General features: G+C 41.3%; 2 protein-coding genes across 2 annotated transcripts; one reads left to right on the top strand and one right to left on the bottom strand.

Annotated features, from left to right (window-relative positions):
• Positions 1-3,223: 3,223 nt before the first annotated feature.
• LOC100757305 (neutrophil antibiotic peptide NP-1) lies at positions 3,224-4,070 on the bottom strand. The gene is made up of 2 exons (XM_035453011.1): positions 3,899-4,070; positions 3,224-3,339 (listed from the first exon to the last, which is right to left on the bottom strand). The coding sequence occupies exons 1-2, from the start codon at positions 4,068-4,070 to the stop codon at positions 3,224-3,226; spliced, it is 288 nt and encodes a 95-aa protein (XP_035308902.1).
• Positions 4,071-14,815: 10,745 nt separating this feature from the next.
• Positions 14,816-15,681, top strand: LOC100757016 (neutrophil antibiotic peptide NP-1). Its single transcript, XM_035453010.1, has 2 exons — positions 14,816-14,987; positions 15,566-15,681. Exons 1-2 carry the CDS (start codon positions 14,816-14,818, stop codon positions 15,679-15,681), a joined length of 288 nt encoding a protein of 95 aa, XP_035308901.1.
• The last annotated feature ends 3,117 nt before the right edge of the window (positions 15,682-18,798 follow it).

The raw sequence follows: 18,798 nt of genomic DNA, 5'->3' as shown, positions 1-18,798 counted from the left end.
CAGGTGTGACAGAACTTCTGGGGGTCTTTTCATTCTGGGGTTCCTGGTATTGTCTTATGGGCCTCAGGTTGTTCTCAGATGGCCTCTAGATGAAATTTCACAGTCTCCCACTGGCTCTAGATCAGTGAGATCAAATCATTGATTCCTGTTGAGTTACAGGTTGATACTGAACCTGTGTGTGTAATATTTTAAGAAAGCTGATTTTTGTTATTAAGATGGCATGGTTACAGTTTAGTAGCTTAACACATGCCCACTGGCTCTAGGGGAAAGAGTTGAAACTTGGAGTTTGATTTAAGTGTTTTTATACAGTTTGTCCTTCACACCCACAAATGAGCATTAGGATGTATAAAGCAGAGAGAAAGAGAGAGAGAGAGAGAGAGAGAGAGAGAGAGAGAGAGAGAGAGAGAGAGAGAGAGAGAGAGATAAAAAATCTGCTTTACTCAGGGAAAATTTGGTAATCATGGAGTAAACCATTCAATCCTGTGCCAGTCTCCATCTTGAGTTTCCTTTTCCAAGTTTTATTTTAATATGTATTTGTGATACTGAAGGAGTCTGGAGGCCAGCGTGGGCTATGGTATGTCAGGTAGCCATTTGTCATTTTGCCACATAGAAGGGAAGTGACTCCTTCTGGTAGAATGAACAAGTTTCTTTTGGATGTAACGTTCCAGCCTTTTGTTGAGCATAACAGGTGGTGTACTTCTTCAAACTGCTTCTCTCCTGAAATTAGTATGTCATCATCAGGGGCAAAGAAGGCTAGGATGACGGTCAAGGCTGGGATGGGATTTAGGCAATGGGGGCATCCATCCTAAGCATCACTGAACCTGGGAGAACAGAACCAATAAAAAAGGCAGATTCAAGTCTCATGCCATAGCCAACTTTATTCAGCACCCCAGACAATTTATACTCTGTTGGTTAAGAAAGGCCACATGAATAACGTTCGAATGATTTCAAGCTGTTCATAATCAAAGGACAACCACAGGTGTCAAAATATGTTTTTCCACACAGCCAAGGAAAGTTTACATTTAATTCAATAACAGCAGAAAGCAATTAAGGACTAATCTAAAGTAAACTCATCCTGACCCAGTACACCTGGAAGGGGTAGCAAAACACATTCCAAAGACAATTCCATGTTTTGAATAAACTGAGGTCACAGACTCTTGTCTTGCTTTCTTGGACTTTTCACACAGGCACTCAGAGTTCTGCTGACACAACTCCATTCCTGGACTGTGTTCCAACAACTAGGATCCTATTTTTGTCTTCTCCACTTGCCATATATTTAACTCCACAGAGAAGAATGATCAACAACCACAAGAATTCCAGCCACAGTTGAAGGCTGTGTTGAGACCAAGCTCCTGCACTACCCTTCTCCTCAGAAGCTTAAAGCACTGACCTAGTTTCCACACTGCAATGGCACTTCATGTCCACATGATGGCACTGCTGTGCAAACAGCCCAGGGCAGCTTCCCACAGAGACTGCAAACAGGAAGGACTCTGTCAGAGTAGGGTTAACCATCAATTTATGGCTCTCTGATTCCCGATGTACAGTGGTAGACCAAGAATCCACACTATGTCATAGAGAAGTGGACAGATGACATGGTAGTGGCCAGCAGGTGGCACAGCTGTCCTAAAGGTCTTTATTTCCCAGAGAGTCCTCAGAGGCTTCTCAGAGCAGTAGGCATTGCACCCCAACCTGCTGAACACTTAACGTTACCACATTACTTCCAAGCAAACATTCCAAGAAGAGCAAAGAGACTCCACAAGAGAGGCTGATGTCTACAAACTAAGAGATCCTTTAAACATCACTGAGGGTGTGAGTTCAGAGAAGCTACCATGACCTCTTGTTTTCACTTCAGAGTTTGGAAGGCTTGGGAATCTCTTTTTATGCAGGTGGAAAAGAAGAAGTTTGGAGCATTCTCACAAATCTATGCTTAAATATGTCTGACAAATTTGTCAGATGGCTGTTAAGATTGGAGGTTTGAGGCCTCTAGGTCCCTGGCAGTCCACCATGCTCAGTTCAGAGATCTAGGCACCTGTACAGGAGGCATGAGCTGATGTGGCTACTGAGGAAACTGTTCTGGGACACCTTATCCCTCTTCTGTACCTCTTGTCTCCTGGCATATGTTGTTATGTAAGTGATACCAGTCACAATTTCCAACAGCTTAGCACAAATTGAGAGGTATATATAAAGGGTTCTTAAAACCCTACACCTATACTTCTTAAGGTGTTGATAAAGACATAGATTTTGTGTTTTTAAAAGCATGGCCTATGTATATCTAATGCAGCTTCACCAGATGTGGGCACATAGTTGTGGAGATGAGCACATCTGGGTGGGATTTCCTGCTTTGCTTCCTATATTATACTCTGCCTTCTAACCATTCTTTTAAAAACTTTATTAATTAAGTGTAACCATTTATTTACATCCTGTCTGCAGTTTCCCTTCCCTCCTCTCCTCCCATTCCCTTTTTACTTCCCCACTGCCCCTCCCCAATCCACTCTCTGTTTCTGTTCATAGAGGGCAGGACTCCCATGGGTGTCCACTAAGCATGGCATATCAAGTTGAGGTAGGACTAAGCGCCATCCCTCTTATTATGCCTTGGTAAGGCAACCCAGTAGGAGGACTATGTTCCCCAAATCCTGTCAAAGCATCAGGGACAGGACCTGCTCCCATAGCTAGGAGTCCTACAAATAGATCAAGCTATACTTCAGCTCTATGCATGTCAAAGCCCTAGATCATTCCCATCTGGGTTTCTTAACTGTCAGCCCAATATCTGTGTGCTCCTGTGAGGCCAGGTTAGTTGTCTCTGTGTGTTCCTTGTGATAACTTTGACCCTCCAGACTTATTCAATCCTACCTCTGTCTCTTCAACATGATTTCTGCAGCTTGGCCAAGAGCTTGTCTGTGAATCTCAGCATCTGCTTCCATCAGTTATTGGACAAAGGCTCTCTGATGACAATTAGGATAGTCATCAATCTGATTACAGGAAATGGCCAGTTCAGACTACCTGGCCACTATTCCTACAAACTGGAGCCAGGAATTTATTTATAGCAATCTGTTATTGATTCTTGTTTGGAGACAGTAGAGAAGCACAGCACACACAGAGAACTTGCTGCAAGTACTTTATTTAGAGACAAAAGAGGAAGATACTGAAGGACACAGTGCAGGACAAATAGTATTCTTCAGACTCTCAACTCATATTGCAAACCGATCCTTCTTGTTCTTAGTGATCATCGGCGGCAGCAGAGTCGGTAGATGGTGTTACGGTACCTGCAGTACCCAATGTGGCTTTCTCTAGAACCACAGCCGCCTCTCCTGCAATAGCAGGTCACACGTGACCTCACATCTGCGGACATAGAGATCACAGGAAGCACTCAGTGTCTGAGTCAGTAAGGTGGAAGGTATCCTGGGCAAGATGTGTTCTGGGTGAAGTGGGTCCCCCACATTCATCATTACTGACAGCAGCCTGAGCAATCACAATCAATATGAATAAATGTACATGGTGAATACTGGACCTGCACAAAACTAAAACCAGTACCAATTTGACTTAATTTTGTTTGTTTTCACTCTTGTGTCCTACCATTGCACATATTCATGCATCCTGCCATTACATAAATATCTAAACATATACCTCCAGATACTAAAATATAATAGACAAAATAAAATATCATTCCTATGACCAAGTAAGGCCATCTTGATCTAGATAAATACTTAGTTACAATTCTCTTTATGAATTAACCCAGTGATAATCACAAATGTACTTTGGAATAAAAATCTTTGCAGAAAGAAATGCTGTTGAAAGAGAAAAATAGAGAAGTAATAAATTTTCCTGGGTGACCTGATTTCAGAGTCTATCCCCATCCCTTCTCTCCACTCCATACCTCTAACATGTCGACGTCTCTCACCTGCATATTGAAGAGCAGTGCTCTCATCCCCTCCAAAGGATATGGACATATCCTGGTTGTCTGCTCCTAGCTGCTCCTGGTCTAGAACCCCCTCATCAGTTCCTTGGAAAGTCTCTGCCTGGGTCTCGAAGGCCAGGAGGAGAAGAGCAATGAGTAGAGCAAGTGTTCTCATGGCCACAGGCTTCCTAGAGGATTAAAAAAAATTACAAACCAACTGTGTGTGTATGGGGGGGCAGGTTATGTGAACAGAAGGGTCCAATATAGGCCCTGCAGTTGAACAGGGCCTGCATTGATCAGAAGAGGGAACTGTTCTTGGAGTCCTCTTGAAACTCTAGTACTAACAGCATCCATCACAAAATACCTCCATCTGTGTGTTTGATGAATATTTTGGTTTAAGCTAGTTAGGATTGTTTCCTGTTGCCACTTGACTTTTGTACTTTCCATTTGAATGAGTGTTTGCTTTTTATTGTTAAAACAGAAGAAAAGAAGCATCAGTCTCATGCTTTAAGCTCAAGTATACAACGCCTCTAAGTCTCCGAAGATGGATTCTGATGCCTTCTGAAGTTATCGACTTTGGGGTCAGATCTGGATCTTGATGATGTTTGTTAGTCAAGGTTTGCTAGAGTTCAATCTGTTATAGCACATATGATGACCACATTGTTCTAATCAAACTGTGTGGATGAAATGTAATCCTGGTATTCTAGGTAAAGTATTGGTCCAGGAGGAAGAAATGTTCATTCTTTCCACTTCTATGCTGGTATGAGTGGCAATTAAAACTGTCAGTATTAAAGCACACAACCCAATCATTTGATGCACAATTGGATCTTTATCTCAAATAAAATGAATTAAAGACCTGTATATAACACTTGAAAGCATAAAATTACTGAAAGAAAATTCAGAGCTGGGCATTTGCTGTGATTTCTTGCATGATACCAAATGTCCTAGGAGTAAAGCAAAGTGGGCAAAAGTGATTGATCTGGGTTGTACAGATTCTACATACTAAAAGGAGTGGAATGGCTGACTAGAATATGGTGGGAAAGGTTGGCAAAGCAAACACCTGAGAAGAAACCATTATCCATATATAGGCAACAATTGCAACTCAGAAGCCAAGACCAAGGCAAACAATAAAAAGAAAGTGAACCAAAGACATGTTTCTTAAAAGAGAAAGACATTTTTCAGATTATATTATTCTCCATACTTGAATGACAAGGAAGACATCTGTGTTTTGAAATAAGGTTTGAAACTCTCCTGACCCTGTAAATACTATCATTAGAAGCCACCAGAGGCCCATACAGTAGAGCCCTAGAAGTGTGTCTGTATATGTGGGTGCCCCAGAGCAACCTTTCTTTAGGGAGTCAGTTGCAGATGGCTTCCAATTACATACCGATATTAGAAAATTCACAGACTTTCATTACTTACAAATCCTTGGGTTGTGCAGAGAGAAGATCAGGAGAGACAGGACTCCTCTGTCCAGATCTTGGGATGCAACAGCAGCTGTGCCCTCACAGAAAGGACTTGCCCTATTAAATGGTCACTTGTGATGTCCTAATAATTTTGTGGTTAATTTCTGTTGGGTATTTCCAACACCTGTGGTGCAAGGACAGTTAGGCAATTTGGAAAAGCTGGGGCAAGCAGGGCTTCCAAGAGGGACCCCTAATCTATCTTGTCCAGGACTAGCAACACTTGTTTGTCCATCGCTGCTTACACAGTGGATCCTGGACGCCATAGGCCTGTGGCTGAGGCTTAATCACTAATGTCAGTAAGTATAAAAGAGCACAAAGGAAACGTGTGACTCACAAATCATGCTTTATACTTGGTGACAGTGACTAGAATAAATATGCAATGAATGTGTAGAGAAGGATTTGAAAGCTAGTTCTCAGTGAGCCTCCTCAGGACCTAGGTTACAAGCATTAGAGCGAGGTAAAGCACTCAGTGGAGTAGGGATGCTGCACTAACATGAGATTGTACATTAGTTCTGATGTGTGGCTGTACACTTTCTGATGGTGTCTCCTGTGTGATTGATATGTATACTTCATGACATTCTCTGGAGGTACTTGGTGCAGCTATTTTTTGCCACCAGTTGAGGATAAACAGGTACCTATAACAACATGGCCAAAACACTCTTGTGAGTGTTGCTTGAGACATAATGTCTTCTGGATTTCCCACAGGCTGGACAGATGGACAGATAGCAGAGAGAGAGAGAGAGAGAGAGAGAGAGAGAGAGAGAGAGAGAGGCATTAGATGGTCTTGGTAAGTGATGTTTTCAGAGGCATTATACCTAAAGCAATGCTGGTCACCCATAAAGGGTCTGTTAGACTCATTCTGACCTTGATGGAGCTACACCAGCCTTCCACCACACAGCTCCTAGGAGGGAAAACAGTGCTTTAAGATGCCCTGAAATCGTGTGACATGTGCATACAAATGAAGGCTTCTCCAGGTCCTCTTGAGCATATATTTAGTAATTTCCTGACCAGTAACAAAATCTCACACATATCACCATGGTGTAGTTTTGTTTCCAAGACTTGAAATATTCATATTTTCTTCTTAGTGGATGATGTTATGGTCTGAATGCTTACCTCTTACTGGAATTAATTTGTGGAAACATTTCTCCTAAAGATTATGAAATTTATGTGTGGGGTCTTCTCTCAGAAGATTGGGTCAACAGGGAAGAACCCACACTGATGGTGTAGGTCTTTTATAAAAGAGGCTGAGGGAACTGACTTGTCCCTTTTTCTAAGTGGGGTCATTGTTTTAAAGTATCTTTATCAACCAGGAAATGGGCTATCACCACAGAATAAATCTTTTGACACTTTTCATCTTAGACTCATAGGTTCTATAACTGCAGGAAATTGGTGCCATCTGCTATGTATAATACAGTTATCAATGACCTGATACATGGTGTTGTGTTATATCAGTCAAGAGGGACTCAGGAACGTGTTCACACTAGAACCCATGAGTTATACTTTGAGGAACTCCTAGTCTTGCAGAGGAGACCACAGGAGAAGAACTGAGGCCTCTCATAGTGATAGACCAGAAATACTTATAGCCAGCGCTCTCATGAAATAATCTTTGGTTTATAATATTTACAAGTATTATCATTAAAACCCACTCAGGTTCATTCAGTGACAACTGTCTGATGATTCCCCTCTCCTGAGGCAGGATGGATAGTTGTAGGCTGCACATCTTGTCTCAGACCACAGTTCTGCTGAGTGTTCTTTTGTCATCAGCATCACTTACTTACTCTGCTCGAGAGTTCTACTGCACTAAACTCTCCAAATGTGAGCGAATCACTCCTTTTCTGCCCATGGCCTTGGACCAATGTACAAATGGTAAATTCGTGTTAGAACACTTGTATTTGTTGTATGGAATCCATTTCTTACTGTAATGGTTTCTTAATCAGCAGTAGCAGAGCAGAGCAGAGCATGTCCATAGGAAGGGAACCTGTGCCTTGGATAGATTATTCTATCCATAGACTTTTGCTTTGTCTATGCTTTATGAAGTGGGACTTCATCTTTTCACATCATTTCTTAAGAATCACCCATAACACATAATAAATATGTGGCATGAAGTCCAGATCGCTTTGTCATGCTTCGATGAACAAATTTTATTCATTTTTCATCTAAATTTCTGCAATGGGATTGCAGGATTAGTGTTTCATCCAAGTGTGGTCCAGGCTCTGTCCTTGGGGAGGGATAGAGTGGGAGGTTTGTGGCCTTGGTGATTGCTACAACATGAGGGAAACCAGAAAGTGGTTGTATCTTTGTTTGTTTGTTTGTAACTAGGAAGTTAATCTCCTAAATTTCCATAGATCTTGCACATCATTCCCACTACCATCATAGCAGAGCCATTCAAAATAGAGAAAAAGAAAGAAAGGCCAGGACAACACCTTTATTCCTTGAAGCATCCAGTTTGTCTTGTCAGGATTCCTCCTTATAGTTCTCCAGAATTTGAGTGGAAATGCTGCTTCAGCCTGAGGTGGTTTCTGAACCTAGAATCCAAGACTCCAGTTAGTACACATGGCAAACACCATCATTCCTACTGTAGAGATTTTCCATGAAAGAGCTGGTTATAGTTGTTCTGAGTAGAGTCTGGGCATCAGAGTTCTCAGCTGATTCAAAGGCACTACTTTTCTGAGTCTAATTATGAAAGAACCAGAGCATCCCAGATCAGAAGACCTGAAGACAGTGGGATAGATTATGAATCTGGAGTTTTAGGTGGCAGCCAAAGAGGGCGAACCTAGCAGTTTCAAGCGTGTGAGCATGTGGTCATTGGCTAGATGTTGGAAGAGAATGAGAGGTTCATTGTCACCTAGGTTTGTCAAAGTACTAAGAGTTTGTGAAGGTGATATCTGGGGAACCTTTTCCTCTAACCTGTAAATTTCTGAAATGATCTGTGGATCTGTGTGTGGCTAAAGAAAATTCCTGAAGCACAGAAAATATATTTTCTCAATGCCTTACATTCTGTTTCTGGTTGTAGGACAAATTGTGGGAATCAAACTTATAAATGGAAACAAACATAAATTGGGGACATATCTTTGTGTATTAAAGCTCTATATTGTGTACATTACTGTATATTATTGCCAAGAGATGACACTGACTTCCACGTTCCACAGTGGATGAACTGATAAAGAGTATGTGGTACACAGGTGTGTGTATTTACATATGTACACACAGAACACTCTTCAAACATAAAAACATGGAATTTTCAAACCCAGATGATCCTGGAGGACACTTACTGTAAAATTCCAGAGGCACAAAGGGAAGGACAACATGTTCTCACATATACAAGACAAAAATCAAGATAATGGAAAGTGACAATAGAATACTTGCTATTGGAGATTGCAAAGGTCAGAGGATACTGGAAAGATGTTTGGCAGTGTATATGGAATTATATTTAGGTAGGAGCCATGAGTTCTGTTACACTATTACACAATAACATGACCTTAATCAATAATGGATAATGTATTTTGAAATACTTAGGACAGTTGAATTTTAGTATTTTACCGTAAAGAAATTGTAAATCTCTGAGCTGACATACATGCCAATTCCCCATTTAATCATTTCACAGTGTGTATATACATTTGTCATGCCTTACCATTGTGCACCTACAATAGGCCAGTTTAAAAACAACGAACTCTTGTATTTTACAAGAAAATTTAACCTCAAACTTCAAAAGTGGGAAGGAAGAATTCATAACACTATTTCATCCTGCGTCAAGAACTTGCAATAGGGAGAGGGTTTGGAAGGAACTTCTGGAGACAGAGGCAAGAGAGGCTTTCAGCTCTGTGACTAGTGCAGAAGCCCTTGAGAACATTAGTGAGTGGGAAGGTTGGTCAATGTGATTGTGTCATGTGTTTGCTGATTGACTGTTACTGCAGTTATGCTAACTCTACCTGAAAACAGAGGACCTACATTCTTAGACAAGTACATTTAAATAGATGATCCCACATTTGATTAAACCATTAAATTTCTTTTTGCTCAGGACACTAGTTTATTATTTAAGATGAAATGTCTTGTGGGACTTTGGTAACTGTATGTTATGTTTGCAATGCATTTATAAGTATTCTGTGATATTTGAGGCTACAAGAGTTGTACTGGCCAGAGTTACACTTCCTCTACTAGTTCAGTTGGTACAGTTGAAATCTGCCACTGCCCAACACTATTGTTATAACAACTACCATATGAGATGCTTCTAGAATCCTTTCATCCTCAAATAGTGATGTGGTACTCTATTCTCCCAGCCTGCCTCCTTCCTCATTGAATGCCCACAATAATGTCTGCTGTGTCCAAGACACACTCGGGAGGGCCTAGGCCCTGCGCCAAATGGTGTGACAGACTTTGATGATCCCCCATAGAAGGCCTCACCCTTTCTATGGAGAAGAAGAGGGATGGGATGGGAGTTGGTGGGGGGCATGGTATAATGGGGGTTAGAGGTAACTGGGATTGATACATAAAATAAGATGGTTTCTAATTTAAATTTTAAAAAAGAAAAGAAGAAAAAGACTCTGCTATGAACCTACATTATCAGTGCTACTGAATTCTGCAATCTAAGAGGTCACCACTGCTGCCTTTCCATCAGATATCACACATAAACTCCTTTGTAATATATGCAATGTTCTGGAGTCTGAGTCTTAGCACCATGTAGAAACACTGGAGCCTCCAGGCTGGAGAGAGACCTGTCTGCTGATGTCTTTATTTTCCCTGGAATCAATTCCAGGATGCATTAGCCCAGCAAAAGTATAAGGCAACTCACTTGAGTGAATATTGTACACTTTGTATGTGAACAAGTTTTCTGTGTAGAGAATACATCTTTTCCTAAGCACGCATAGGTGCTACAGATAATGTGCACATCATAAAGTGGAATGCCTTGCTTTTCTTCCTACACATTCTGTCCTGTACTAACTTTTTCTAATATTGGTAATTGTCTCTATGGAGGCAGAGACATACCATGAGATAAGCTCCCTATGTGTTTGCATTCTTTCAGAATTCGATATAAGCTGGATCAAGACTCTGAATATCAAGTATCAGAACCTCCAAGGACACTTTTGTAAACCAACGAATAATTTAGGTTTTACTTCCAAAATACTAGCTCCAATACTATTTTAAGGATGATCCCAGGGTGCAGATACAAAATATAAAGAAAGATCAGAGGGCTGCAGTCGGATTGATCATGTTTCCCATGTATACTAACTGGAGTCTTGGATTCAAGGCTGAAGCACCATTTCCACTCAAATTCTGGAGAACTACAAAGAGGAATCCTGACAAGACAAACTGATTGCTTCAAGGAATAAAAGTGTTCTCCTGGCCTTTATTCCTTTTCCTTTGTCTGATGGCTCTGATATGGTGGCAGAGTGAATAATGGACAGATCTATGGAAACTTAGTATCTTTAATTCCTAGTTAAAAAAATACAAACTCTTCCTAGATTCCCTCATATTCTAGCAATCACCAAGGCCACACACTACCTAATAAATCTCTCCCCAATGACAGAGCCTGGACCACATTGGGTCACACACTAATCCTGCATTCCCATTGTAGAAATTTAGATGAAAAGGGAACAAAGATTTGTTCATTGAAGCATAACAAAGAGTTCTGGAGTTTATGCCACATATTTATTATGTGTTATATGTTATTCTTGAGAAATGAAGTAAAAAGATGAAGTCCCATTTCATAAATACATTCACAAAACAAAAGTTGATGTATAGAATAATCTATCCAAGTCACAGGTTCTCTTCCTATGGACATGCATGTTCTCTGCTCTCCTACTGCTGATTAAGAAACCATTACAGTAAGAAATGGATTCCATACAACACACACAAATATTCTAACTAAAATTTACCATTTGTACATTGGTCCACTGATGGGGCATGTACTTCAGTATATATGTTTCTTTACTGGTTGATGAATAAACACTTTTTAGCCAATGAGGCAAGATGATAGGTGAGACCAGGAGAATTCTGGGAAAGGTAGGCAGATTTAGCCCATGACAGAGTCACCATGCTGCCAAAGGAGTAACAGCATGTGAGGGCATTATCAGGTAAGCTACAGCCTCGAGGCAATACAAAGATTGATAGAAATTGGTTAGTAATTAAGACAGAGCTAGCCAATAAGAATCCCTAGCATTCGGCCAACAGTTTCATAATTAATACAGGGTCCTTGTGTTTATTTGGGCTAAAATAGCCATGGAACCTGACAGGAAAGAAAATCCAGTTAGCATCCAGTCTAACTCCATATGTAGAAGGAAGAGTGGTTCTCTAAGATTTTGAGAGTTTACTTCAGAAGAACTCTCCAGTCTAACAAGTAAGTGATGCTGGTGACAAAAGAACACTCAGCAGAACTGTGGTCTGAGACAAGATGTGCAGCCTACAACTATCCATCCTGCCTCAGGAGAGGGGAATCATCAGACAGTTGTCACTGAATGAACCTGAGTGGGTTTTAATGATAATACTTGTAAATATTATAAACCAAAGATTATTTCATGAGAGCGCTGGCTATAAGTATTTCTGGTCTATCACTATGAGAGGCCTCAGTTCTTCTCCTGTGGTCTCCTCTGCAAGACTAGGAGTTCCTCAAAGTATAACTCATGGGTTCTAGTGTGAACACGTTCCTGAGTCCCTCTTGACTGATATAACACAACACCATGTATCAGGTCATTGATAACTGTATTATACATAGCAGATGGCACCAATTTCCTGCAGTTATAGAACCTATGAGTCTAAGATGAAAAGTGTCAAAAGATTTATTCTGTGGTGATAGCCCATTTCCTGGTTGATAAAGATACTTTAAAACAATGACCCCACTTAGAAAAAGGGACAAGTCAGTTCCCTCAGCCTCTTTTATAAAAGACCTACACCATCAGTGTGGGTTCTTCCCTGTTGACCCAATCTTCTGAGAGAAGACCCCACACATAAATTTCATAATCTTTAGGAGAAATGTTTCCACAAATTAATTTCAGTAAGAGGTAAGCATTCAGACCATAACATCATCCACTAAGAAGAAAATATGAATATTTCAAGTCTTGGAAACAAAACTACACCATGGTGATATGTGTGAGATTTTGTTACTGGTCAGGAAATTACTAAATATATGCTCAAGAGGACCTGGAGAAGCCTTCATTTGGATGCACATGTCACACAATTTCAGGGCATCATAAAGCACTGTTTGCCCTCCTAGGAGCTGTGTGGTGGAAGGCTGGTGCAGCTCTATCAAGGTCATACTGAGTCTAGCACAGCCCTTATGGATGGCCTGTATTGCTTGAGGTATAATGCCTCTAAAAACATCACTTTCCAAGCCCATCTAATGCCACTTTCTCTGCTATCTGTCCAGCCTGTGGGAAATCCAGAAGACATTATGTCTCAAGCAACACTCACAAGTGTGTTTTGGCCATGTTGTTATAGGTAACTGTTATCCTCAACCAGTGGCCAAAAATGGCTGTACCAAGTACCTCCAGAGAATGTCACGAAGTATGCATATCAATCACACAGGAGACACCATCAGAAAGTGTACAGCCACACATCAGAACTAATGTACAATCTCATGTTAGTGCAGCATCCCTACTCCACTGAGTGCTTTACCTCGCTCTAATGCTTGTAACCTAGGTCCTGAGGAGGCTCACTGAGAACTAGCTTTCAAATCCTTCTCTACACATTCATTGCATATTTATTCTAGTCACTGTCACCAAGTATAAAGCATGATTTGTGAGTCACACGTTTCCTTTGTGCTCTTTTATACTTACTGACATTAGTGATTAAGCCTCAGCCACAGGCCTATGGCGTCCAGGATCCACTGTGTAAGCAGCGATGGACAAACAAGTGTTGTCTAGTCCTGGATAAGATAGATAAGGGCTCCTTCTTGGAAGCCCTGCCTTGCCCCAGCTTTTCCAAATTGCCTAACTGTCCTTGCACCACAGGTGTTGGAAATACCCAACAGAAATTAACCACAAAATTATTAGGACATCACAAGTGACCATTAAATAGGGCAAGTCCTTTCTGTGAGGGCACAGCTGCTGTTGCATCCCAAGATCTGGACAGAGGAGTCCTGTCTCTCCTGATCTTCTCTCTGCACAACCCAAGGATCTGTAAGTAATGAAAGTCTGTGAATTTTCTAATATTGGTATGTAATTGGAAGCCATCTGCAACTGACTCCCTAAAGAAAGGTTGCTCTGGGGCACCCACATATGCAGACACACTTCTAGGGCTCTACTGTATGGGCCTCTGGTGGCTTCTAATGATAGTATTTACAGGGTCAGGGGAGTTTCAAATCTTATTTCAAAACACAGATGTCTTCCTTGTCATTCAGGTATGGAGAATAATAAATCTGAAAAATGTCTTTCTTTTTTAAGAAATATCTCTTTGGTGCACATACCTTTTATTGATTGACTTGTTCTTGACTTCTGAGTTGCAGTCATAACCTCCATGTGGATAATAGTTTCCTCTCAGGTGTCTGCTTTGCCACCCTTTCCCACCATGTTCTAGTTGGCCATTCCACTCCTGTGCTTATTTCTTCTCTTATATAGATGCTGTACAGCCCAGTACAATCATGCTTGCACACATTGCTTTATTCCTAGCACATTTGGTATCATACAAGTAATCACTGCCAAGGTCCAGCTCTAAGTTTCTTCCAGTAGATTTATGCTTTCAAGTGTTATGTTCAGGACTCTAGTTCATTTTATTTGAGATAAAGATCCAATTGTGCATCAAATCAGTGGTTTGTGTGCTTTAATACTGACAGTCTTAATTTCCACTCATAGAAGTGGAAAGAATAAACACTTTTCCTTCCTGGACCAATCCTAGACTCCCAGATTTCATTTCTGCCATAATTTCATTAGATCTACGTGGTTCTCACATGTGCTTTCACAGATTGAATCCCAACTGACTAGATCTATGTGATCATCACATATGCTATGACAGATGATACCCAAACTGTTTAGATCTATGTGGTCTTCCCATGTACTATAAGAGATTCAATGCTAAGAAGCCTTGACTAACAAACATCATCAGGATTCAGGATTGAACCCAGAGTCCACAACTTCAGAAGGTGTCAGAATCCATCTTCAGAGATTTAGAGGAATTGTGTACCTGAGCTTAAAGAATGAGACTGCTGCTTCTTTTCTTCTTTTTTTAACATTAAAAAGTAAATGGTCATTCAAGTGCTAAGTACAAAATGCAAGAAACAGCAGGAAATGGTAGCAGAGTCATTTCATCCTAACTTATTAAACCAAAGGTAGTCACCAAACACACAGGTGGAGGCATTTTATGACGGAAGCTGTGTGTACTAGAGTTTCAAGAGGATCTTAAGGACAGCTCCCTCTTCTGAACCATGCAGACCCTGTTCAACTGCAGGGCCCATATGGACCCTTCTCTTCACACACCCCATGCACTTGAATACTATTTTTTTTCAATCTCTAGAAAACCCATGGCCATGAGGACACTCACTCTTCTTGTTGCCCTTCTTCTGCTGGCCTTTGAGACCTGGGCAGAACCTTTTGAAGGAAGTGCTGAGGAGCTTCTAGACCAGGAGCTTCTGGGAGAGGATGACCAGGATATGTCCATATCCTTTGGAGGGGATGAGCGCACTGCTCTTCAATATGCAGGTGAGAGACGTCGACATGTTAGAGGTATGGAGTAGAGAGAAGGGATGGGAATAAACTCTGAAATCAGATCACCCAGGAAAATTGATTACTTCTTTATTTTTCTCATTCAACAGCAGGAGCCAAATAAATAATTTCTTTCTGCAATGATTTTTGTTCCAATATATGTTTGTGTCTACTACTGAGTTTAATATATAAAGAGTTTGTAACTAGGTGTTTTTCTAGATCCAAATGGCTAGACTTCATCATAGGTAAGATACTTTATTATGTCTCTTATAATTTGGTATCTTGAGGTATATGTTTAAATATTTATGTTATGGCAGGATACACAAAAAATGTGTGATGGTAGGAGCATAAAAGTGAAAACAAACAAAATTAAGTCAAATTGGTATAGGTCTTCAGTTTTGTGCAGGTCCAGTCTTCACCATGTATATTTGTTCATATTGATTGTGATTGCTCAGATTGCTGTCAGTAATGATGAATATGGGGGACCCACTTCACCCAGAACACATCTTGCCCAGGATCTCTCCCACCCTACTGACTCAGACACTGAGTGCTTCCTGTGATCTCTGTGTCCCCAGATGTGAGGTCACGTGTGACCTGCTATTGCAGGAGAGGCGGCTGTGGTTCTAGAGAAAGCCACATTGGGTACTGCAGGTACCGTAACATCATCTACCGACTCTGCTGCCGCCGATGATCACTAAGAACAAGAAGGATCGGTTTGCATTATGAGTTGGGAGCCTGAAGAATACTATTTGTCCTGTGCTGTGCCCTTGAGTTTCTTCCTCCTTTGTATCTAAATAAAGTACTTGCAGCAAGTTCTTTGTGTGTTCTTGTGCTTTTCTTTTGTCTCCAAACAAGACTCTGAGAATCAATATTAGATTGCTATAAAGAACTTCCTGGCTCCGGATTGTAGGAATATCAGGGCTATCAGCTTCTGGTGAATAATAAGAATTGTCAATTCTATTGTAATCATTCTAATATTTTATCTCCTAACTCAGCATCCTTTAGATTAGAAACACTTTAAAGCCATTGGTAATGTGAGATGTAGAAAACATCATGATTATCTTCCAGTGTCTGTAGTTGTAATGACCTAAATACTAAAGGAAGCCAACATCCTCATTCTTAAAGTTAGGATTTCCCTGAACAGGCCAAGATCATATCTCTGCCCATAAAGCCCTAGAGTTGTGTCAGCTACACATACACAACTTTAAGTAGCATTAAGAAGGGTTACTGCATGTTACAATCCAGAGCCCCATAGAGGATAGGTAACAAGGAGGATCCCAGAGGTGACACATGGATTATTCTAGGAAGGGGAAATAGAAGAGATTTCCTGGGCAAACTGGGGGCTGGTAGCAATGGATACATGAGGGATCAGGGTAGGTTAGAAGGAGAAAGTAATAAAAGAAATAATTTGATGTGCAGGGAGTAATTTGGGTGCCAGGTAGAAATCTGGTGTAAGGGAAATGACCACCATCTACAAGGATGACCCCAGCTAAGACTCCTAGCAATAGTGGCTGGGTAGTATGAACTGGCTGTCTCTTGTAATCAGATTGGTGACTATCTTTTTTTTAAATTTTTTTATTAGTTCAAATTAGAAACAAGCTTGCTTCATATGTCAATCACTTCTCCCTCTCCCTCCCTCCCCCAACCCCCACCAGCCCCCCACCTCATCCCCCTCTACTCTCCAGGAAGGATAAGGTTCTCTATGGGGGTTCAACAAAGTCTGTCATATCATCCTGTGTAAGGCCTAGGCCCTCCCCTACGTGTCCAGGCTGAGAGAGCATCCCTCCATGTGGGATGGGTTCTCAAAGTCCCTTCTTACACCAGGGATAAATACTGATATACTGCCAGGGGCCTCATAGAGTGCCGAGGCCTCCTCATTGACATCCATGTTCAGGGATCTGGATCAGTCCCGTGCTGGCCTCCCAGACATCAGTCTGGGGTCCATGTGCTGCCCCTTGTTCAGGTCAGCTGTTTCTGTGGGTTTCACCAGCCTGGTCCCAAATACTTTGTTCTTCAATCCTCCCTCTCTGCAACTGGGTTCTAGAGTTCAGTTCAATGTATAGATGCGGGTGTCTGCCTCTGCTTCCATCAGCCACTGGATGAGGGCTCTAGGATGGCACATAAGGCAGTCATCAGTCTCATTATAGGGGAAAGGAATCTAGGGTAGCTTCTCCACCATTGCCTAGATTGTCAGTTGGTGTTATCTTTATAGATCTCTGGAAATCTCCCTAGTGCCAGATGTCTCCTCGGACCTATAATGGCTCTCTCTGTTATGGTATCTCTCATCCTGATATCCTCTATTCTTCCCCCAACTCAATCTTTCTGCTCCTCCGTTTCCTCCTCTCCTCTCCTCTTCTCCCCATCTCATTCTGGCAGTTCCCTTTCCCCTACCCTCATGGTCTCGGATAGCTCAGGAGATCCTGCCCCTTCCCATTCTCCTGGGTCCATGCATTTTTCTCTTAGAGCCCTTCTTGTTTCCTAGTTTCTTTGGTGATGAGGATTGTAATCCTTTTCTCTATGTCTAAAATTTATATATGAGTGAGTACATACCATGTTTTTCTTTTTGTGACTAGGTTACTTCACTCAAGATGGCTTCTTCTAGTTCCATCCATTTGCCTGAGAATTTCAAGATTCCATTGCCTTTTTCCACTAAATAGTACTCCATTGTGTAAATGTACCACATTTTCTCCATCCATTCCTCAGTTGAGGGGCATCTAGGTTGCTTCCAGGTTCTGGCTATTACAAACAATGCTGCTATGAAGAACATAGTTGAACATATGTCCTTGTATGAATATGCATTCTTTGGTATATACCCAAAAGATGAATTGCTGGATCTTGAGGTAGATTGTTTCCCATTTTACTGAGAAACTGTCATACTGATTTCCAAAGTGGTTGTACAAGTTTGCACTCCCACCAGCAATGGAGGAGTATTCCTTTTTCTCCACATCCTCTCCAGCAGAGACTGTCATTGGTGTTTTTGATTTTAGCTATTCTGGCTGGTGTAAGATGGTATCTTAGAGTTGTTTTGAGTTGCATTTCCCTGATGGCTAAGGTTTTTTTGCACTTTCTTTTGTCCATTTGGCCATTTTAGATTCCTCTGTTGAGAATTGTTTATTTAGTTCTGCACCTCAATTTTTAATTTCATTGATTGGTGTTTTGGTGGCTAGCTTCTTGAGTTCATTGTATCTTTTGGATATCAGCCCTCTGTCAGATGTGGAGTTGGTGAAGATCTTTTCCCATTCTGTTGGCTGTTGTTTTGTCTTACTGACTGTGCCCTTTGCCTTACAGAAGCTTTTGGTGACTACCTTAATTGTCATGAGAAAGTCTTTGTTCAGTAACTGATGGAAGCAGATGCAGAGAGTCACAGACAGGTTCTTGGCCAAGCTCCATAATTACTGTTGAAGAGAAGAAGGAAGGATTGTATGACACTGAAGAGTCAAGTTTATCACAAGGGAACCCACAGAGATAAGTAACCTGACCTCACAGGAGCTCACAGTTAAGGAACCCACATGTGAGTGATATAGGGCTTTTGCATACATAGAATTGAAGTATAGCGTGGTCTATTTGTTGGACTCCTAGCAGTGGGAGCAGGTCCTGTTTCTGATGCTTTGGCAGGCTTTTGGGAACCTAGTCCTCATACTGGGTTGCATTACCAAGGCATATTAAGAGGCATAGAGCTTAGTCCTACCTCAACTTGATATGCCATGCTTAGTGGACACCCACAGGAGGCCTGCCCTTTCTGAACAGAAACAGAGAAGGTGTGGATTGGGAAGGGGCAGTGGAGTTACAAAGGGGGAATGAGAGGAGA

This window comes from Cricetulus griseus (genome assembly GCF_003668045.3).
Source record: "Cricetulus griseus strain 17A/GY chromosome 1 unlocalized genomic scaffold, alternate assembly CriGri-PICRH-1.0 chr1_1, whole genome shotgun sequence".
NCBI classification, from domain to species: domain Eukaryota; kingdom Metazoa; phylum Chordata; class Mammalia; order Rodentia; family Cricetidae; genus Cricetulus; species Cricetulus griseus.
This window is presented reverse-complemented; position numbering and strand designations above follow the sequence as displayed.